Here is a 24,257-nt window from a genome sequence, read left to right as displayed (position 1 = left end):
GAATTTGCTGTGTGTCTAGCCAATTTGTTCCAGTACAGCTACAACACTGGTGTTTAACTAAAAATGTGGGAAATGGCCCAGTTTTGCCCTGTAGACCAAATCTAGGTAAATGAAGGGATCTCAAGATCCTTTAAAGAATAGGCAAAACATTGGGTGGAAATAAATGTACAATGGGGCCACCTTGAAACTTACAAGCTTAAAAATAATTGTGTTCATAATTAAGTTACTAGTACTTGCTTTGCTTAAGTACAGTAAATATCTTAGTTTTAAATATGAACTCTGTGACACAATTCTTTTAGTTGATACCTTGAAGTTCACATTTCATTTTAAACATCATCAGTCACTACTGAGACCATAGAACATTCTCCTTTTTTTCATAGATTTGCTTTAAACTGGATACCAGTATTTGCTGTTTGTCTACTCCATGGTAATTAATTAAAATAAATTTGCATGATATTTCCCATGGAATTTAGTGTTTGTGGCATTAGGGCTGACATAGTAATGGGATTTGCATAAAGCCGAATACATTGCTAATTATTTCTATTGACCATTGCTAGATAGGGTTGGGTGGTGTGGTGATCCATCAGGGTCTTGCTGTTCCCCTTTCCCCTCCCCTTCTTACCTCAATTATATAATCCTTTCCATCCTTTCCATGGACAGCTTTCACAGCACAGATATCCAACCCACCAAACATTTCACAGCATTTATCAACCCAAAATCTGTACCTGTCATAGAGAAAAGAAAACATAGATTTCAGCTGGTGTCCAAAGATTTCATTTCATTTCAACTCTGCCACCTTTTCAAACAGATCACAAACATTCCTGTAACAATGAGAAAAGAACTTCTTCCACTACTTTCAAGAACTGTTTCTGCTGTACAGAGAAAATGATTGATGTCCTTGTGCTCAACTTTATCTGTGTATGGAAAGACAGAAGTCTTAATTTTAACCATTATGTGTACAGAGAAAGGCAGCTGACCAACCATTCTGGTGTGAGTGGCCTGGAAAATCTTAACACTTATGTTTCATCAGCATAGACTTTGTTAGCCTGGTGCTTAGATCAAGTGGGAAGCTGCAGCTAATTGGTGTCTTGGAGCAGGATTTTGGGTTCAGGAGCTCACTACAACTGACCTGAAACAATGGTTCCGTCCTGGCTAAAGGAGGGAGAAGGAAGCCTGAGGCCCACAATGAAACCATATAAAACTGTTTACCTTTATGCTGGTCCTGGTGCATGTCCTTTTTGCCACCAGATAGGTGAGAAGCCAGAATGCGGCTCCAATGAGTGTGACTAAATTGCAACTGAATGCTGATTACTTAACGTGAGCCTGATCTGCATATTTTAAATGAAGATCAAACTGCCTTCCAGAGTGTTTTTGCCTGTCCTGAAGAGTGAATTACGATCACTATCAATGGAAAGTAGTGGTATCAGTGTGGGTCAATCACTCTGGCTATTGCCAGTTTTATTATCACAGTAGACAGGATTGTGACCGGCCCTGAAAATCTTTTGACAAGGAGATAGAAAAATAATGAAGGATGTGGCGATATTGCATACTTTAATTACAGAATCATGAATATACGAGTGAAAGGTTGCAGACATTTTTACAAGAGTCTCCATTAAAAACGTATGCTTTTTAATATGCAGCTGATTTTGAACTTGTTAACCTAAATGGGACACTGACAAGAATGAGTACTTGTTCTTCAGTTTCATTCTGCTATCAATGCAGCTGGTAACATGGAGTAGAATTGCAGCCCTATAAAATTCATGCTCAAAAAAAGTTTTCAATTTCCACTTGCTACAGCTCTTATAAAATGACATTTTGCCAGTCACAGGGAACCTTTGGTCACTCCCTGTTCCTGAAACAAGCTGCTCTGTAGATTTTAGTTCTGCACCCACTTGTGAATTTCAGGATCTTGAGGATCTTTAAAGGATGACTTCAGGTGATTTTATACTCTAAATCAGCAAACGTAATTAACTAGACTATAGGTTTGGCACATCATTGAACACCTCTGTTTGCAAACAGTTGCTAAAATGAAACTCTAATTATATCAGGATAATTATATTCTTTAAATATAGATATGTGCAACAGTGTAGCATCATAGACGTTATATGGGAATTTGTCTGTGGAGGGAATTGAGGTTTGTCATCCCTTTTAACAGTCTATTATTTACTTTTATATTAACTTCAGGAATAAAAAACAGCAAAGAAAAATATGAGAATCAGGAAATGAAAAACAAAGACATTACACTTGCTGTCTAACTGGATTTCCGGGATTAGTCCAAATTAGCACAAAGTACTGTTTGATAAATGCAACTCCCTGACAAATGCAGAATCTTGTATAAAATGTGGCAATTTTGATATTATTTGAAACTTAGAATACAGTCAAAGTGCAAATTATTCTTTTTAGTTTTCTCTGAATTGTCATTGTTTATAATTCCTCACGTTGGTCTATAGGCCAGCAGGTTGTGGGAAGCCAGAAGAAATTGTGATTGAAATGACTTTATCCTCCCCATTCTTGAAACTGTCTGCAAATTTAGTCGAAAGTGAGGATTTCAGATGCTGGAGGTCACAGTTGAAGAGTGTGGTGCTGGAAAAGCAGCCGGTCAGGCAGCATCCGAGGAGCAGGAGAGTCAACTTTTCAAGCATAAGCTCTTCATCAGGAATGAGGGGGTAGCCCAAAGGGGCTGAGAGATAAACGGGAGGGGCTGGGGCTGGGGAGAAGGTAGCGGGGAATGGATTAGGGAAGGAGATGTGGCTGTGGTAATGGGTCTGCTTCAGGACGTGGCTGAAAAGCTTCAGGGCAGAGGAGATGACCAAGCGGTGGAGTGAGAAAGAAACTCACTGAGATCCTTGTAGAGGGAGGAGGAAAACTTCTTCAAGGTAAACATCCTTGGAACAGGCTTCGCAGTAAGTTTATAAAACTAGGAGAAAATGAGGACTGCAGATGCTGGAGATCAGAGTCAAAAAGTGTGGTGCTGGAAAAGCACAGCAGGCCAGGCAGCATCCAAGGAGCAGGACAATCGATGTTTCGAGCATAAGCCATTCATCAGGAATGGGTGGTGGCCCAAAGGGGCTGACAGATAAATGAGAGGGGGGGTGGAGCTGGAGGGAAGATAGCTGAGAATGCGATAGGTAGATGAAGATGGGGGGTGATAGTGATAGGTCAGAGTTGCGGGTGGAGTGGATAGGTGGGAAGGAAGATGGACAGGTAGGACAGTTCAAAACGGCAGTGCCGCGTTGGAGGGTGGATCTGGGATTAGGTGGGAGGAAGGGAGATGAGGAAACTGAGGAAATCCACATTGATTCTGTGTCGTTGGAGGGTCCCAGCGAGGAATATGAGGTGTTCCTCCTCATTTATTCTGTCACTGTTGAAATATTGCACGCAATTCTGATCTCGTTCCTATTGGAAAAAAGTTGTGAAACTTGAAAGAGTTCAGAAAAGATTTATAAGGATGTTGCCAAGATTGGAGGATTTGAGCTATAGGGAGAGGCTTAACAGGCTGGGGCTATTTTCCCTGGAGCGTCAGAGGCTGCGGGGTGACCTTATAGAGGTTTACAAAATTATGAGGGGCATGGATAGGGTAAATAGGCAAAGTCTTTTCCATGGGGTTGGGGAGTCCAGAGCTAGAGGGCATAGGTTTAAGGTGAGAGGGGAAAGATATAAAAGAGACCTAAGGGGCAACTTTTTCACACAGAGAGTGGTACATGTATGGAATGAGCTGCCAGAGGATTGCACCGTTTAAAAGGCATTTTGATGGGTATATGAATAGGAAGAGTTTGGAGGGATATGGGCTGGGTGCTGGCAGGTGGGACTAGATTGGGTTGGGATATCTGGTCAGCATGGACGGGTTGGACGGAAGGGTCTGTTTCCATGCTGTACATCTCTATGATTCTATGACTCTATAAAACAATGAAACTACCTGAATACTAGGGCTTTGTTGAGACACAAAAATTGTGTATGTAGAAATTCATAATCTGTGAATGAAATGTTTTGCCAACTCCTGATACTGCAATGTGGACAGATAATTAGAGTTAACAACCTGTAACTAAAAAGCTTACTCAAGGTCTCTATCACAATGGCTGGTATAGCAAGTGAGATTTAACTCACACGTTTTGTTTTCTTATCCTTCAAATTAAAGGTGTCTAAAACTAAATCTTTAATATGCCCAATTTTAATAAATTTTAATTATTACTACAAAAAGTCAATTGTGTCTCAATATCTGAAATATTTAAATGTTTGTTCCTCTAGAGCAAACTGTTCCAACAAATAAATAATTTAAACTCTGATTAAAGTCAACCCAGATGAAAGTTAATGTCAACACTTTTACAAATAGTGTATGGATAATGCCCAACAGTCACATGGACTAGTAATTCCGAGATGAAAATGTGTTGCTGGAAAAGCGCAGCAGGTCAGGCAGCATCCAGGGAACAGGAGAATCGACGTTTCGGGCATAAGCCCTTCTTCAGGAATGAATCGACGTTTCGGGCATAAGCCCTTCTTCAGGAATGGAAGGGCTAATGAAGGGCATATGGAAGGGCTCAGGAATGGAATGACTGATGAAGGGCTTTTGCCCAAAATGTCGATTTTCCTGCTCCTCGGATGCTGCCTGACCTGCTGCGCTTTTCCAACAACACATTTTCAGCTCTGATCTCCAGCATCTGCAGACCTCACTTTCTCCTAGTAATTCCGAGAACCAGGAAATACTCCAGGGTTTGAATCCCACCTGAGCAGAAGGGTTATTTACAAAGGGACAGTGTTGCTTAAATAAATTACATTGCTTTGACTTACATAACAGATGGAATTGAAAGAATAATAATGACCATGAAATTATTGTCTATTGCTGTAAATATTCATCTGGTTCACTCATGCCATTTAGGAATGAAAAATACATCTTTACTGGTGTGGCCTACAGGTCACTCTAGACACACAGCAACTTAACTGCTCTCTGAAATGGCCCGGCATGCTACTCACTTGAATCAAACTGTTATAAAATCTCTAAGAAATTAAACTGGACGGATCGGTTGATATTGATCTAGGTACTGAAAATAACAACAGTAAACTCAACCCTATCATTCTCCTCACTGACATCTGGGGGCTTGTGCCAAAACAGGACAGCTACCTCTTCGACTAGATTAGAGTGGTGCTGGAAAAGCACAGCAGGTCAGGCAGCATCCGAGGAGCAGGAAAATCGACATTTTGGCAAAAGCCCTTCATCAGTCATTCCTGATGAAGGGCTTTTGCCCGAAAAGTCCATTTTCCTGCTCCTCAGATGCTGCCTGACCTGCTGTACTTTTCCAGCACCACGCTAATCTTGACTCTAACCTCCAGCATTTGCAGTACCCACTTCCGCCTACATCTTCGACTAGCCAAACAAATCCTGATATAGTCATACTCAAACTCATACCATACTGACAATATCCCAAATACCACCATCATCATTCCTTGGATATAACTAAATGCACTGGCGGAGGAGGCAAACAGTGGTATACAGTCAGGAGAGAATAGCTCTGAGACTCCAAACTCCAGGAAGTCTCATGGTGACAGGTCAAATATGTGCAAGGAAGCCTCCTGTTGAGGACCCAATTTAATTAAGTTCAGCACCATTTCGAAGAACAGGATGGCAAAAGCACAATGTACTCTTGTTAAGGGATTTCAATGTCCATCACCGGAGGTGGTACTCAACACTCAAGAAGTCTGACATCATTCAGGGCAAAATGCTTTTTTGATTTTTATCATATCTGCAAATTCACTATCTCCACCACCAACGCACAGTACCAGGAGTGTGTACCATCTACATGGTGCACTGCAGAAATTCACAAAGGCTTCTTAGAAACCATGACCATTACCATATAGGAGGTCAAGAGCAACAGACACGTGGCAACAGCACCACCTGCAAAATCCCCTCCATGAATCCAAACTAACCCAACCTGACCCAAACTGCCACTCCTGCAGTGTCCCTGGATCAAAATCCTATAACTCTCTTTCTAACAGTATTGTGGGGCTCCCTACACATAATTGACAGCAACATGGTGGTGGTATGATGGCTCAGTGGTTAGCACTGCTGCCTCACAGCGCCAGGAACCTGGTTTGATTCCTGCCTCGGGCGACTGTCTATGAGGAGTTTGCACATTCTCCCCGTGTCTGCGTGGGTTTCTTCTGGGTGCTCTGGTTCCCTCTCATATTCCAAAGCTGTGCAGGTTAAGTGAATTGGCCATGCTAAATTGCCCATAGTGTTAACTGATGTGTAGGTACTTTACATTTCTTCTGACATTAGTCAGAGGAAATGTAAAGTAAAAGGGTAGAGGAACAGGTCTGGGTGGGATACGCTTTGGAGGGTCAGTGTGGACTTGTTGGGCCTAATGGCCTGTTTCCACACTGTAGGGATTCAATGATTCAAAGAAGGCAGCTCACCACCACCTTGTTGTAAGTTGTAAGGAATGATACAACTGCACAGTGATCCAATCATTTCTCTTTTTCTGAAAACTTACTTCTATGTGAATATATCCTTCTGCATTGTTGGATATATCCTTCAACACTCTCTGAATCCTGTTGAAAGAACATTCATTCATTCAGATACTTCAATACCAATGGCATGCTGATGTTTCTATAAAACAATGGCCTATTTTGCTTTTGCTAACTTGACTCTGTTTGTCTCAGTTGTACATCACCTTCTTCACTGACCCCATCAGCTAACACTCAACAATCTGCAGCAGTGATTGGCTTTCCTCGCATCTGGGCATCTTTGATTGCACATGTCATTAGAGAATTAAAACACGAGCTAAAAATATTCATCAATGGAAAAAGCCATCTCTGCATTAAAAGTTCAAGTGGTCTCTGATTGCAAAAACAGGAGCTGAGAACAGGACCCAAGCATTGTCAGTATGTATTTATCCAGGGGAATCTATCCCACCCTGCGCTCACCTCAATATTTAGTCCTTCCAGACATGGAAGGATTGCTGCTAAAGGACAAGACATGCATTGTAATGGTGACCTTGCTACATAGAGAGGTCTACAACTGGGGGACATTGTTTGACTTAATATGAGCTGAAATTCCCTGGAAGGTTCCAGTGAAATTACCTCCATAAGACCTAAGTTGTTCTTATGAAGGAGCTAATTTATGACAGGTTACATCACTTCTACTGCATGTCAAAACAATGTAATTTATTTAACTGATATTTGAATAACACACACATGAATTTCCTGGATTCACATAAATAATGCATTAGTGCAGATTTGTATAACTGTTTTCTTTTGTCTTACTTCTCTTCTCATCTAATCCTAACACATTATTTCTCCTTTTGGGCATGGGCTGAACTTGGCATTGTAAGTGAGAGATGGGTTTAAAATGATGTTCCTTGGGACAGGGATTGTGGTATACTTCTCCTTTTCTCTTCCAGTTCCTTTCCCATTCTGATCTTCCAGTTACATTTTGCCAGTATTTTTAGGGGAAATGTTGCTCAAGGGCTGATGGATATGTTGCTTTTTGCTGGAGAGGAGCTGGAGCAAGATGATTAGCAAGCTGCCTAGCAGGAGAAAAGAGATAGTGACACGAATGCTGGTCAATGTAATTTACACCTCACTACTGCTTTTTGTCATTTATATATATGATTTGGATATGAACAAAGGAAGTATGGTTAGTAAGTTTGCAGATGACATCAAAATTGGAGGTGTAGTGGACAGGTAGGAAGGCTATCTCTGAGTATAATGGAATCTTGAGGAGTGGCAGATGGAGTTTAATTTAGATAAATGTGAGGTGCTGCGTTTTGGAAAGGTGAATGAGGGCAGAACTTATGCACTTAATAGTAAAGTCCTGGGAAGTGTTGTTGAACAAAGAGACCTTGGTGTGCAGGTTCATAGTTCCTTGAAAATAGAGTCACAGGTGGCCAGCATACTGAAGAAGACGTTTGGTATGCTTGTCTTTTTTGGTCAGTGCACTGAGTATAAGAGTTTTGAGATCATGTTGCGGCTGTACAAGACATTGGTTAGGCCACTTTTGGAATACTGCATTCAATTCTGGTTTCCCTGCTATTGGAAAGATGTTGTGAAATTTAAAAGGGTGCAGAAAAGATTTGCAAGGAAGTTGCCAGGGTTGGAGGGTTTGAGCTATAGGGAGAGGTTGAATAGGCTGGGGCTATTTTCCCTGGAGCGTTGGAGGCTGAGGGGTGGCCTTAAAGAAGTTTATAAAATCACGAGGGCATAGGTAGGGTGAAGAGCCAAGGGTAGTGGAGTCTAAAGCTAGAGAGCATAGGGTTAATGTGAGAGGGGAAAGATTTAAAAGGGCAACTTTTTCACTCGAAGAATGGTGTGTGTATGGAATGAACTACCTGAGGAAGTGGTGGAGGCTGATACAATTACAACATTTAAAAGGCATCTGGATGGGTATATGAACAGAATGGGTTTACAGGGATTTGGGCCAAATGTTGGCCGGTGGGACGAGATTAATTTAGGATATTTGGTCAGCACGGAAGAATTCGACTGAAGGGTCTGTTTCAATGCTGTACAGTTCTATGACTCTGAAGAGAGAAAGGCTTCCTGTATTCTATTTTTTAGTTCAATGCAATGTGAATTAGAATGCACTTTAGTAGTTAGAGTAAAAAAGGGCTAAGTGGACTCTAGGTCCTCACCTCCAAGCCAGAAGGTCCAGACATTTTTCCACCTCAAAGCTTCAATGCCAAGAAAGAATGTGTTCAAATGTATTGAGTACCAACGTTTAGATGTATACCATTAGAAGGTGGCATGAGCAGGAAAGATCCTGGTCAGTCATGCAATGGAAACAAATTGGATCTTGTACCATCACTATCCTTTGCTCCAGTGTACAACATGAATGTAAAAGTGCATGTTGCTCCAGTAATTCAGACACCTTGGGGGTGTGCCAGTTTGCTAAGTTGGTTGGACAATTGGTGTGGAGCAGATTGGTGTCAATAGCAGAAGATTTGATCCCTGTTCCAGCTGGGGGGAGATCGGCACCTGACTCCTTGCCTAATCTGTGGTGGAGATCATGGCATTGTAGATCAGAAGGTGCTAATGGGGAGAAATGGAAAAGGAAGAGGAAAAGAGTGTGGAATTTAATGTTCTGTGGAAGGGGAGGTTGACGGTGGTGGGCCTTTCAATTAGGCTGGTGGATTCAGGGTTTACTAATGCATCCAATCAAATTTTAAGCAGGTGGGTGCATGTGACCTTACAGTCCAGAGGCAAATTGAGACTCCTATTTAACCTTAAGGCTCTTACCAGGCCGCTGCTGGAGGAGAACATGCTACTTAGTCAGACCACTGAACAAACCCTGTTGGATTTACAGGTGGTCTCATGAAAGGTGGGTGTGTGGGTCAAGGAACCTGATATCCCTACATCGGGGAAACGGGTGGGGGGTCTATAGAACATTATAGACACATAGAACATTACAGTGCAGTACAGGCCCTTCGGCCCTCGATGTTGTGCCGACCAGTCATACCAATCTGAAGCCCATCTAACCTAAACTATTCCATGTACATCCATATGCTTGTCCAATGACGACTTAAATGCACTTAATGTTGGCGAATCTACTACTGTTGTAGGCAAAGCATTCCATACGCTTACTACTCTGAGTAAAGAAACTACCTCTGACATCTGTCCTGTATTTATCACCCCTCAATTGAAAGCTATGCCCCTTTGTGCTCGCCGTCACCATACTTGGAAAAAGGCTCTCCCTGTCCACCCTAACTAACCCTCTGATTATCTTATATGTCTCTATTAAGTTACCTCTCTAACGAAAACAGCCTCAAGTCCCTCAGCCTTTCCTTGTAAGACCTTCCCTCCATACCAGGCAACATCCTAGTAAATCGCCTCTGCACCCTTTCCAAAGCTTCCACATCCTTCTTATAATGCGGTGACCAGAACTGTACACAATACTCCAAATGCGGCCACAACAGAGTTTTGTACAGCTGTAGCATAACCTCATGGTTCCGGAACCTCACTCCCTCTATTAATAAAAGCTAAAACACTGTATGCCTTCTTAACAACCCTGTCAACCTGGGTGGCAACTTTCAAGGATCTGTGTACCTGGATGCAAAGCCATCAGTGATTCCTCCTGAAGACTTGAGTATAATACTGGCAATGGACATTGCTCCTGGTGGCTACTAGATATTTGTTGGTTTCCAATTGACTGTGACTTCTCAGGGGTTGGATTTCTGCCATGTCCAGGGATTAGTTCAACTCAAGCAAATGCCAGATTGTCTTGGAATGGAGAAGTGAAATGTAAGATTCCCATCAATGTTCTAGTCAATTGGCAAAATCCCTATTGCCAACCACCTAAGAAGGCAAACTGTTGAATGGGGCTGAAAATCCTGCTCGGAAAGGGGATTTAACTGCTACCACCTTTTAATGTGAGAACTCAAGTTGAAAGGGATGCACTTCAGAGTCAGTGACACTGAGCTCAAACCCTCTTTCAACTCATCCTTTGTTTGTATCTGGGAACATTGATTTTGCAACCAGTTACATTTTCAGATACAATTCCCTTAAATTTAATTTAACCAGCTGCAACACCTGGAATGTTAAATGCATCACTGACAGCTACAGGCACTAACCAATTTTAAAAAAATCATTGAATTAAGAAATTGGAAAAACCTAATCCTAAGCAATCACAGTTTGGGATAATTGCTTGAGAGCACTGTTCAGTGTTACGTAAAACAGCAATGATTAAATATGATGTTCTTTCATGGTTTTCAGTTATTTGAACATACAGCTGTAGAAAGAATTCAGAATACTTATTTAGATGTGCTTTGGGGTAAACATTATCTGAACAATTTCTCAATTTAAACTCTTTATCCATGCTCCCCAACACAGAGTGGGAGTGTGACATCTTATTAGCAGCTTGGGGATTTTCAGGTGTTCTGATTTCTATCTCGTCTAACAAAAAATACTGTTTTTGAAATTTTTAAACTCCTGTCAAGAACATTATTGGCAAAATTAAATTACAGCCTTGTCTAGTTCAACTAAGAGGTTGATTATAAATGTATCATTATAATGAATTTAAACAATTATGTCCCTTTTCTTTTATCATGCTGGCCATCTGTCAGTCTGCTCCATCTGACATTTTGTCTGCTCTCATCCAATGTCATGGGTAATGTAAAATCTTCTGAATGTCCTCAGAGCTCTCGCCAGAATGTGACTGCCAGGAGTTTGCCATACTACCACCAGAGATGCAGCAGAAATGTAAACAGGGTTTCTGTAGCACTTCTGGCAAGGTACAACAGAAAATCTGAGGAAATTCAGCACCGGTTTTTCAAATTATGACTTCAGTAATGTCAGTGGCCCGGCTAGTGGACTTTCCTGGTTCAGGAAAGCAAGGTTGATGGTGGATGGATGCTAGGGCTGGGAATGATGCCCAGAAAGTAGCAGAGGAATGTGTAGAGATGACTCCACAATGCATTCCCAATTCCTGGAGGCCTACTAAGGGTGAACTTGGAACAAGATTAGCTGCCTGCTCTGTGAAGGCACTACACTAATCCTTTCAACTAAAGCTCCATTTCGGGAATATTTTGAGTCAATGCTGATGTTTTACTAAGATTCAAAACAAGCCTGTCCCCATCATTTCTTGAGACGCCATGCTCAATTAAGATAGCTTTCTGTTGACAGGTCAGGGGCCATTTGGGGAGGGTCCAGTTCACAAAGACAGAGCCATATGGATGAAAGACTACTTCCTCAGTAGTGACTAGGCTTATGGAAGAATTTTGCCTTCTCTCCACTGCCCCTAAGGGGTCTGAGAGCCTTCAGTGCAACCCCTTAGCAATGGCTGGTGAGGATGCCTCCATCTAATTGACCTACGGCATCAAAAAGCCAGCTGCCATTCTGAGTATGTGGAGACAGCCAGCTGTGAGTCTACTTTCTGGAAGTTTGCACTCTTAATCGCAATAGCAGAAAATGCAACCCACACTTGGTACCAACCTCAGGATTTAAAAAAAAAATCATTTGTGGGGTATGGACATTGCCAGCCGGGCAAGCATTTATTGCCCAGTTGTCTTTGAGAGGTCTTGGTGAGCAGCTCTCTTGAACCATTGCAGTCCTTTTAGTGTAGGGACATCACAATGCCAGGAGGGAAGGACATCTTGGCTTTGATCTAGTGACAATGAAGAAATGCAATATAACTTTTCAAACAGGATGACAGCTTGAAAGGAAACTTACAGATGGTGTTCCCAAGTATCCACTGCCCTTGTCTTTCTCAATGAAAGTAGTTGTGGGATTTTGAAGGTAGTGTGTAAGAAGCCTTCAGTTTTTTTTTGTGAATAGGGCATACCTAGCAATTTTCTACATTGCTGGCTAGATGCCAGGGTTGTAACAGTATTGGAACAGCTTGGCTAGGGTCACTGCAAGTTCTGGAGCATGCGGCTATTGCCAGAATGCTGCCAGTGCCCATAGCCTTAGTAATACTTGGTGCCTTCAGCTATTTCTTGATATTATATGGAGTGAACTGAATTGGCTTAAGACTGGTATCAGCGACGCTGGGCACCTATGGAAGAAACTGAGTTGGATCAGTCACTTGAAACTTCTGACTGAAGATTGTTGTAAATGCTTCAGCCTTATCTTGTGCCCAGTTGGATTGTGCTACATTTAAAAGCTTATGGCTGCAAATGTGAAACATTTCTTGAGCTGAGAAGCCATAGAAAGCAAAATTCAAAAGGAAAAAAGGCCCTGCATATATGTTGAAAACCTGAAACAAAAACAAAAGTCTCGATAACACGCATTGGATCCATCTGGATTTTTTGAAAGAGGAAAGGTATATTAACACCTTGGGTATGTAGCATTTATAGAATTGGACACTAAAACAGAAGTGAGTCCATTAATAGGACCAAACAAAAGGTGGAAACATATGGGCATTGATGGAGTTGGCATAAGAACACAATAAATATGAGCAGGAGTAGGCCATACGGCTACATTAATTCTGGCACATATCTCTGACATGTCTATTTTTATTACACACTTTCAATTTTGTTTTGTTTCTTCCATTGCCTTGATGTTTTCAGCATATTTTTCCTTTATTATTTCTCCTCCTCATTTAGCTGATTAAAAATAAAGCTGCAGAAAATCATCTTGTTAACTGAAAGAATCTTTGAAGAATGCAAAGGATACGAAAGTGAAACACTAATGATAAATCTGTGGGTAACATTAGCTGGTGCTGTCAAGTGCTGAATTCAAATTTAGAAACTAATTGCTCATGTTAGGTTTTAAAACATTTTCTTCTCTAACAAAGTTTTTCCATTTGACTCTTTGCCATTGGAGTTTTACTGATTTGTTAGCTTAGGAGTATTTTCGTTTAAGTATATCAAATGTGGCAGCTTGGCTTCAGTGCAGGAATAATAATGAAGCTACCATGAACAATTCCTCAGATAACCAATGATTCAGCAATGTACAATCTTATTGTAAAATGCGAATGTTCATAACATTTACAGAACAGCCTACATTCAGAAATTCCAAAGTCCTTTCAGTGCTAACGTGTTCATAGGTAATAAGTATACCGTTTTGGATACTGCTGGTGGGGACAGCCTACCAGGGGAAAGCCATAGTTGTCCGGTCTCTGACACTGAGCCTGGCACTGTGGCTCAGAAGGGAAGGGGGGAAAATAGAAAACTGCTAGTGGTAGGGGACTCAATAGTTAGATGGATTGACAGTAAATTTTGTGGTCAGGAACAGGACTCCCGGAAGGTATGTTGCATCCCTGGTGCCAGGGTCCGGGATGTCGCTGATCGAGTTTACAGGATTCTGAAGGGCGAGGGTGAGCAGCCAGAAATCGTACTACATATTGGCACCGATGATATAGCCAGGAAAGGGATTAAGGATCTGAAAAGTGACTACAGAGAGTTAGGCTGGAAGCTGAAGAGCAGGACGAGTAGAGTAGTGATCTCAGGTTTGCTACCGGTGCCACGAGATAGTGAGATGAGGAACAGTCATCGAATGCAGTTTAACACGTGGCTGCAAAGCTGGTGCAGGAGGGAGGGCTTCAGATACCTTGACCATTGGGATACCTTCTGGGGGAGGTGGGACCTGTACATGAAGGAAGGGTTGCACCTGAACTGGAGGGACACAAATGTCCTTGGTGGGAGATTTGCTCGTGTGATTCGGGAGGATTTAAACTAGTTTGGCAGGGGGTTGGGAATCAGAGCCACATTTCTGAGAGGGGGTCAATTGCAGACGGGACAGTGATAGGATATATTGAATCTATCAGGAAGGTTTCTCACGCGATGAAACAAAGGGATCATTTAAAGTGTGTCTGCTTTAATGCAAGGAGTGTCAGAAATAAGAGTGATGAACTTAGAGCATGGATCAGTACTTGGGGCTACGATGTTGTGGCCATAACAGAGATGTGGGTTTCACATGGGCAGGAATGGTTGCTTGATGTTCCAGGGTTTAGAACATTTAAAAAGAACAGGGAGGGTGGAAAAAGAGGAGGGGGTGTAGCATTGCTAATCGGAGAGTGCATCACAGCTACAGAAGTGAAGGTTGTTGAGGAAGATTTGTCTACTGAGTCAGTATGGGTGCAAGTTAGGAACAGCAAGGGAACAGCCACCTCATTGGGGGTTTTCTACAGACCACCTAATAGCAGTAGAGATTTGCTCGTGTGATTCTGGAAAAATGCATGTAGCAGGGTTGTTGTTGTGGAACCTCTTTTTGTCAGTATGTAGACAGACTGACGAGGGGAGAGGCTATTTTGAATTTGGTGCTCTGCAATGAGCCAGGACAGATGTCAGATCTCGTGGTGGGAAAGTGATCACAACTGCCTCACATTTAGCATAGCCTTGGAGAGTGAAAGGAGCAGTTACTGAGGGAAGATATTTAATTGGGAAAAAGGAAATTATGACGCTATCAGACAGGAGTTGGGAAGTACAGACTGGGAGCAATTGTTCCACAGAAAGGGCACAGCAGATATGTGGAGACTGTTTAAGGAGCAGTTGTTGCGAGTGATGCGCAAATTTGTTCCTCCGAGACAGGTTAGAAGGGGTAAGATTAAGGAACCTTGGACGACGTGAACAGAGGAACTTCTCATCAAACGGAAGAAGGCAGCTTACGTAAGGTAGAGGAAGGAAGGATCTAGCATAGCTTTAGAGGATTACAGGCTTGCTAGAAAAGAGCTCAGAATTGGACTGAGGAGAGCGAGGAGGGGGCATGAAAAAGGCTTGGCAAGATGGATTAGGGAGAACTCAAAGACATTTTACTCATACATGAGGAATAAGAGAATGATCAGGGAGATGATAGGGCTGATCAGGAATAGCAGAGGGAACTTGTGCGTGGAGTCTGAGCAGATAAGGGAAGCCTAAATGAGTTTTTTGCTTTGGTTTTCACCAAGGAAAGGGAACTTGTTGTAAATGAAAACTTAGAGGAGCTGGGATACAGTCTTGACCAGATCAAGATTGATGAAATTGATGTGCGAGAAATTTTGGAAAACATTAAGATGGATAAGTCTCCAGGACCAGACCAGATTTATCCTAGGCTGCTCCGGGAAGCAAGAAGGAGGTTGCTAAGCCGCTGGCGAGAATATTTGCCTCCTCACTCTCCACGGGAGTCATACTGGAGAATTGAAGGGAGGGGAATGTTGTTCCTCTTTTCAAGAAGGGTAATAGGGAAATCCCTGGCAATTACAGACCAAGTCAGTCTTACATCTGTGGTCAGCAAAGGTTTGGAAAGAATTCTGAGGGATAGGATTTATGACTATTTGGCAAAGCATAGTGTGATTAAAAGCAGTCATAATGGCTTTGTGAGGGGCAGGTCAGGCCTCACAAATCTTATTGAGTTCTTTGAGGAGATGTCAAGACAGGTCGACAACGGTCAAGCAGTGGATGTGGTGTATATGGACTTCAGCAAGGCATTTTATAGGGTTCCCCGTGGTAGGCCCATTCATAAAGTCGGGAAGTATGGGATACAGGGAGATTTGGCTATCTGGATTCAAGATTGGCTGGCTGACAGAAGGCAGAGAGTGGTTGTAGATGGAAAGTATTCTGCCTGGAGGACAGCGTTGAGTGGGGCTCTGTTCTTGGGCCTCTGCTCTTTGTTGTTTTTATAAATGACTTGGATGAGGAGGTTGAGGGGAGGGTTAGTAAATTTGCAGATGACACAAAGCTTGGAGGTGTCGTCAATAGTATAGAGGCCTCTGCAGGCTGCAGCGCAACATAGACAGGATGCAGAGCTGGGCTGAAAAATGACAGATGGCGTTCAACCTGGATAAATGTGAAGTGATGCATTTTGGAAAGTCAAACTTGAATGCTGAGTATAGGATTAAAGGCAGGATTCTTGGCAGTGTGGAGGAACAGAGGGATCTGGGTATGCAAGTACACAGATCCCTCAAAGTTGCCACCCAAGTGGATAGGGTTGTTAAGAAAGCATATGGTGTTTTGGCTTTCATTAACAGGGGGATTGAGATTAAGAGCCGTGAGGTTTTGCTGCAGCTCTACAAGTCCCTGGTGAGTCAACACTTGGAATATTGTGTCCAGTTTTGGTCGCCCTTCTACAGAAAAGATACAGAAGCTTTGGAGAGGGTGCAAAGAAGGTTTACCAGGATGCTGCCTGGACTGGAGGGCTTGCCTTATGAAGAAAGGCTGAATAAGCTCGGACTTTTCTCTCTGGAGAGAAGGAGCAAGAGAGGAGACCTGATCGAGGTGTACAAAATAATGAGAGGAATAGATAGAATCAATAGCCAGAGACTTTTCCCCAGGGCAGGATTGACTGGTACAAGAAGTCATAGTTTGAAGATATTAGGAGGAAGGTATAAAGGAGATGTCAGAGGTAGGTTCTTTACGCAGACAGTTGTGAATGCATGGAATGCGTTGCCAGCTGTGGTGGTGGAAGCAGAGTCATTGGGGACATTTAAGCGACTGCTGGACATGCACATGGATAGCAGTGAGTTGAGGGGTGTGTAGGTTAAGTTACTGTATTTGACATTAGGATTAAATCTCGGCACAACATCGTGGACCAAAAGGGCTGTTCTGTGCTGTACTTTTCTATGTCCTATGTTCTAAGCCAATGAGTACATTCATAATGAAACATACTTCCCTAATCAGGAAGGTAACAATATTGACAAAAACTCAAACTTTTAAGAAAGAATTTCAATCTTATTTCTTATTTACTCCAAAACCTATCGTTTTGAATTGAATCACCTGTGATCTATTCAACAGGCATCAGCCACACAATCAAGTTTATCGATATAGCAAGGAAACTTTTCTTTCTCCTTTAAAATAATAGATTCCTGTGGTGTACAAAATGATGATTCATAGTAATATGCAGAATTTTCTCACTATTTTCAGAGTACTAATTGTGCCAGCATAGTGAGTAATTATGAGTGGAAGCTGTTACAGCCATATATCTGTTGTTGAAAATCTACCATTATAACATTCAATTGCACTTTCTGGGCCTTCCCATGATCTGCCTGTCATATTGTGACTAGCTTATCTCTCCACGCTTCAGGCTCTCTGCCTTTATTCCTGATGAAGGGCTTTTGCCCGAAACGTCGATTTTGCTGCTCGTCGGATGCTGCCTGAATTGCTGTGCTCTTCCAGCACCACTGATCCAGAATCTGGTTTCCAGCATCTGCAGTCATTGTTTTTACCATATTGTGACTATAATAAAATGATAGTCACTGAATCCAGTGCAGTAAAATTGGGTGGTTGCCTTTCAGTGAGAAAGCAGATGAAAGTGAGGACTGTACAATGCAATAGCTCAGTCCCTTGTTTGATATGCATGTCTGCAACACTTTAGCTAATATTGTAGTTCATATGGAAATAACCAACAGCTTGGAAGTGTGCAGTGATGATGTGGATAACACTGTCCTCCTTATGTTCTAACTTGTTTGTGGGTGCTCTTGCTCGAGATGGCAAAGCTCTGAATTTGGTTATTAGCTGATCCAGGGCAATCTGCTAGGCAGACTATTAGTTTTACAAATATAGTGTTTTCCAATCTCCTATTAACTTATTCTACCTTGACCATGAAACATTGCATATGAGACAATTTAAAAACAAACATACTTAAAGGAGTGAAGAAGAAGATGCTGCTGAATAAAATGAACAAAACTGTACAATGAAAGCTGTACTAAAAAGAAAGCTGATCCAAATGGTGGGATATTGTGGAAATTACAAGGCTCATGGCTGCTGGCTGGTGTGCTGGCAAGAGCCCCTTGTTACTCTTTTCAGGAAGTCCCACTGCATCTTGTTCTAAGTTATTATACACACTTGTGATTGGGTTTCCTAGGGATTAAGGACTGCAGGATGGACGTCACACTGGCCAAGAGCTGCGACCAATTGAGTCATCAGCTCTTCTGTACTCAGGAGTGCCATCGCTGCTGCTGGTATGACTCTCATGTGATGCCTCAGATTGAGGAGGAACACAACCTCAGGTAGAAGAGACAGAGTGGGGTTTCCGAGAAAGGCTTCAATCGGAAGGGAGCTGGGAGGTCGTCCTCAGCAAGCCACCGAATTCTCCTTGTCAGATCAAAAGCACTGAGTGCCTTTGAACATGGGAACCTCCACTGTAGGAGCTATAATAATGTCCCCATGGCAAGCCCTTCCTTGCTGCTAGCTTAATACTAATGCTGGCAGGGTGCGGGCCTGCCACTTAAGGGCTTCAATTGCCACTGGCTGACGTGGGAGGAAGGCCATCAAAAAGCTCCCCCCTTCCCCAGAGTTAATCAGGATGGATGCAGGAAGCTGGTGGGTTCCTGTCTGCTGCTTTTCTGCCTAATAAAGTGCACCCACAACCCACCACCAAATTCACCATGGGGAGGAAATAAATTCTGTGCAAAGCCTTTGTTATTAAAGAAGCTTCTTTGCTGTGGAAAACTGCATTGTGCTCTAATAAAATATCAAATCTGAAAGAACCATGTGGGTTATGTGAAGTACTCATCCAAGTATTTCTGTGTAAAATTTAGGACCTTAATAAAGTTGATACATGAAATGGGCATAAGCAAAAAACTAACATGTTAATACATCAACCCTCATCCTCTCGGAAGTGAGCAAAGGATCTGCATTTTTAACTTAAAGCATTTACTCTGTTAGTATATCACACTGTATTACTGGCCCACTATTCTCTAATGCTGATTGAGACATAATGCACATATATTCACAGCTTCATATTTGAATATATCAGAAAATACATTTGTAGGTCTATGTATCAGTGAAGCACCCACCTTTCAGTCATTGCAATCTGTTCGAGCATGGCTGACCCAGTATTTGTTTTCCAGTTTCCGGATATTGATGTTCTCCTGGAAAAGATAAACACAATACAGCTGGTGCATTCGGTTCCATTTCTCAGACTCTGTAGTTTAATATTTCAATATGACTTCAAAACATATTTAGCTATGATTTATATGCAATTGCCTATCATCACTAACATTATTTTATGATGTGGAGATGACGATATTGGACTGGGGTGGACAAGGTCAGAAGTCACATGACACCAGGTTATAGCTTAATAGTGCTTTCAGAGTACTGCTCCATCACCTGATGAAGGAGCAGTACTCGGAAAGCTCATGATTTCAAATAAATCTGTTGACTTCTAACATTATTTTAACTAGTTAAAAAAAAGAGACATTTTTATCTTCTTTTGAACAGGACCCTAACAGGGCAGCACAGTGGCTCAGTGGTTAGCACTGCTGCCTCACAGCACCAGGGACCCGGGTTTGATTCCAGCCTTGGGCTGTCTGTGTGGCGTGTGCACATTCTCCCAGGTTTCCTCCCACAATAGGTGAATTGGCCATGCTAAATTGCCCATAGTTTTCAGAGATGTGTAGGTTAGGTGCATTAGTCAGGGGTAAATAAGGGATACTAGGCTAGGGGAATGGGTCTGCGTGAGTTACTCCTTAGAGGGTCGGTGTGGACTTGTTGGGCCGAAGGGTCTGTTTCTATGATTCTACTATGTTGGATGAGACTAAGGAAAATTAAGTATATTGCTGCTTGTTTTACTTGGCTACATCCAAATGTAAGTAAGCCTCTGTTCAGTTTCATACACAGCTTGAAGTAATCACTTCAATGCTACATTTGCTTACCATTTACTAATCATCTTCATTTTCAATCATCACGAATACACTATTTATTTTCATTTTTCAGCAGATCTTGTAAATCCGTATGGTTTCAAAAATAGGCAATTGATTCAATAGTCATTCAATTGTGTGGCAAAGCAATATGATTAGTAAATACATGTTTTCTGTCTGAATATGTATTAAAAGTTTTTGTTAAAGTAAAAGTGTAGCTCCTCTTAAATTTTGCACCTACATTTTAAAAACTCCTTTTAGAGATATTCCTTTTTATGACTTAATTGTTGAAAACTGCTTCCTTTAGCTTGTTTTTGTTTCAGATTTAAAAGTTCTAGTAATGGAAAACATTATGGACTGAGCTGGTCATAGATATTGAGTGGAAACAGTTTCCAAAGTGGGCATTTGACAAGGGTGGAAATTCAGTTGTGAGTAGGATTAAATAGTGAGTACTAATTTAAAACATCTTGTGTATTTTCTCCCTTTTTTACCTGACGTTAATGTTTAAATTTCTGCAGCTATAATAAATTGACAGCCAACTGGCAGCATGTGATTATCTGTCATTGTTAAGTAAGCTACTGTGTCGAATTGGGATAAAGTGCAACAAGGCAAATTGTGCTTAATCCTGACAATAGGTAAGTGATCTGAACCACAAAATGTTCTTCTTTTCACCACTGTCTCAACTTTTCAGCATCTCTGGTATTTTCTGTTATTATTCTTGCTGAATGCTTTTAAGGCATAATAAATGATAACGAGCAAGTGTCTATGCATGAAGATTGCCACATTTTGACTCAGTGAGCTCAAGGTTTAGAACATCAGGTGGAATTGGAAAAAAATCAATTTATTGAACTCGGAGGAAGGTGCTGAGAACTAGACTTTCAGTGGGTAGCCAGTGGATAGCTAGCAGTGATGGGAAAGATGGTTAACTATCCATAGATCTGATTGATGAGGGAGGTCAGGCTAGAGATCATCTTGAGAAATTGCTCTAATTGACCTTCCTGTTGATATGTTGAGGTCTCTGGGCAGGGCAATTAAATTATTATGGTAGCATCTGAGCATGGGAGGCAGCTTATGTCAGGAATGATTCACATTTCAGCTATAAAAACGGTGTTAGCAGGAGATTAGGGAAGTATGTGTAAGAGTAGAACTTGTTCGTGGATCACAATTTCCAGATTTCACAGTCCTGGTTATACTGAGAGGACTACAGAAAAGAAAAAACACAAATACCTCTCCTGTGTACCACCAGCCTTAAAACGTTAACTCTGCTTTCTTTGCACAGATGCTGTCATACCTGCTGATTTTCTCCAGCAATTTCTGTTTGTGTTTTATAATAGAGTGTTGTTATTTCAAGCAGGAATTGTTGTCCTTACTCACTTGTTGTATTAATCATAGTTAATAAGTTCTATCAGCAAATAAATCCTTCCGTGCATGGAACATCTATACTCAACAACAAAACATGCAGCACAAGCTAACATACCAACCATAAGTAAACTGCATGGAAGGAATCTTCAACCATACTAAGTTGGCTTTATCAAGGAAAACAAGAATGCTGTTTTTTTTCCTGGTCTAAATGCATCTAATATTCATTCAATCCAATATCCTCTAAGAAGAGCAAAAAACAATTGTTGTATTAGTCATTTATAGTCTTTGGTAATTTATATCATGCTCTGCAAATTATATCTGTCATAATTAGCATACTGCATGGAGGGGGTGCGGGGATGCGGGGGCACAGAGCTGTGATCTGTTGCGCGGTGTGCTGCTGCCTAGTCAAAGATATTGAGTGGAAACAGTTTCCAAAGTGGACGCTTGACAAGGGTGGAAATTCAGTTGTGAGTAGGGTCAAATAGTGGGTGCTAATTTAAAACATCTTGTGTATTTTCTACCATTTTTGCCTGACGTTAACGCTTAAATTTCTGCAGCCATAATGAATTGACAGCCAACAGACAGCATGTGATCATTTGTCATTATTAAGTAAGTTATTGTGTCGAATTGGGATAAAGTGCAACCAGGCAAATCGTGCTTAATCCTGACAATAGGTAAGCGATCTGAACCACAAAATGTTCCACAAAATGGGGAGCGGACATAGCAAGTGCTCACTCTGTCAATCCCATCGAAGTGAAGCAGCGGCAGGGAGAGGCTTCAGCAATGCTGCAGGTCCCTTATACACAGGTGTGGGTCTGCTCAGAAACAAACCCTGAGACAGCGAGAGGGAGCAAGGCAGGCAGTGTGAGGAAAAAGGAAACTTCAGAAAACTCCGAGTTCCAAAGGAGTGGCATTGAATCAGTTATCCAAATAATGTTATCCGAACGAAATAGTGCCCACCCATCTCGTTCAGATATTCAAGGTTCCTCTGTATACTGTACTGAATACATTTTCATCACTCCAAACATTTCCCTTTTCACAAGAAAGTAGAAATATTTGCATGCACAATCCTTTGTAGTTTCAAGTTACCGAACATAGTCGAAAATAACATTTTCATTCATTAACAAATCTGTCACGTCTAGTCAGTTCTACTTTCATCAGTCTCTAACGAGGTATTGGATATAGAGTATTTAAGTCATAAGTCTCTAATGACATGTATATGCAATATTATTGGCTGTTTATCTGATATCTGCTCATTCCCAAGGTAGTTTTTCTTCTCCGGGGAGTGTCATTCATGTGGGAAGTGCTGTCGCTATGATAACTGTATTCCTATTCCTTGTTGATCCATTTTCATTGCAGGGTATTGCTGAATCTCTGGAAGAAATGGTCTATACAGGTGGTGAGATCACACCTTTTGATCCACTACTTTTAGTGAAGGCATTGCTGCTGTAGTTGTATGCTGCAGTCTGTGATCAAATATATCTGATCATTCATGTTCATTGTATATTCAAGCTGACAACTACTCAACATAGGTGCCACATCGGTACATGGTCTGACTCTTGTTGAGAGCATTGAATGTTTGTACTCTGATGGGCGGTCCATTGCTTAGCTCTAGAAATTACCTTTATCAAAGTTTAATTTGGAATACTGTCATTTCACTTTTATTTTGTGACTCATACCTGGCAGATCTCTTCAATTCCGCCTGTTCTTTTTCTTTCTTTCTCTTTTTCTCTCTTTCCTCTTTTTCTTTTTCTCTCCCCTTAGTCCTAGAAGCAAATCCCAAAGCAGTAGCAGGCACAGGCAGCAAGAGCAGCGTGTGAGCAGAGTCCCAGAGCAGCACGTGGTCAGCAAGGCCCAGAGTACCACGTGGTCAGCTAGTCCCAGAGTACCACGTGGTCAGTGAGTCCCAGACTACCATGTGGTCAGCTAGTCCAAGAGTACCACATGGTCAGCTAGTCCCAGAGTATCACGTGGTCAGCTAGTCCCTGAGTACCACGTGGTCAGCTAGTCCCAGGGTACCACGTGGTCAGCGAGTCCCAGACTACCATGTGGTCAGCTAGTCCCAGAGTACCACGTGGTCAGCTAGTCCCAGAGTACCATGTGGTCAGCTAGTCCCAGAGTACCATGTGGTCAGCAAGTCCCAGGGTACCATGTGGTCAGCTAGACCCAGAGTACCACGTGGGTAGCTAGTCCCAGAGTACCACATGGTCAGCTAGTCCCAAAGCACCACATGGTCATTTAGTTCCAGAGCAGCATGTGGTCAGCTAGTCCCAGAGCACCACGTGGTCAGCTAGTTCCAGAGCAGCATGTGGTCAGCAAGTCCCAGAGTACCACATGGTCAGCAAGTCCCAGAGTACCATGTAATCAGATAATCTGAGTACCACATGGTCAACTAGTCCCAGAGCAGCACGTGGGACTGGGGATATTTTAGAGATGGTGTTGAATTTCCTAATACTTTATGAAGCACCTGAATCCTGCCCTTGTGAATTGAGGGACATTGTCACTCAATGCATTATATGGAATGCCATAATTACTGATGTATGCTTTCAGGCATTCTACAGTTTTACTGGTCTAACTTCTAATAGTCAGAATAGTCACTGATGGTGACAGATAATTAGTTCCTCACAGGATGAAGAGGTTCACTCCAAACTTCACCTGTCTGGGATGTCATGGATCAATCAGCTCTTTCGCTTGCTTACCTTGGAATTTGTTGAAAACACTGCAGTGGCTGATTTGGTCTTTAATTTCCTAGCCCTTGTTCAGCCAGCAGGGCACCTATCTTGCATTCCTCTAACTAGATTCAATTCTTTGCTAGTGCATATTGATGCACTTCAGAATCTCTGTTCTCATCTCATTAGGGTTGACGCTATCTTGGGCTATCACTCTATGTCTGTATGTCCAACTCTTACAGTAACAG

At 42.0% G+C, this 24,257-nt stretch overlaps 1 protein-coding gene across 1 annotated transcript in view; it reads right to left on the bottom strand.

The window, feature by feature from the left end:
- syn2b (synapsin IIb) overlaps nucleotides 1-24,257 on the bottom strand; it is a 412,919-nt gene that overhangs the window by 50,921 nt on the left and 337,741 nt on the right. The window contains exons 8-9 of the mRNA XM_043707946.2: nucleotides 19,136-19,210; nucleotides 623-725 (exon numbers count right to left, since the gene is read on the bottom strand). Coding sequence (XP_043563881.2) covers nucleotides 623-725; nucleotides 19,136-19,210 — 178 coding nt within the window. The remainder of the gene's footprint in view (nucleotides 1-622; nucleotides 726-19,135; nucleotides 19,211-24,257) is intronic.

Source organism: Chiloscyllium plagiosum, unplaced genomic scaffold, assembly GCF_037043375.1.
Source record: "Chiloscyllium plagiosum isolate Xiang-an unplaced genomic scaffold, Cpla_swu_hap1 HiC_scaffold_14, whole genome shotgun sequence".
Taxonomy (NCBI): Eukaryota; Metazoa; Chordata; class Chondrichthyes; order Orectolobiformes; family Hemiscylliidae; genus Chiloscyllium; species Chiloscyllium plagiosum.
This window is presented reverse-complemented; position numbering and strand designations above follow the sequence as displayed.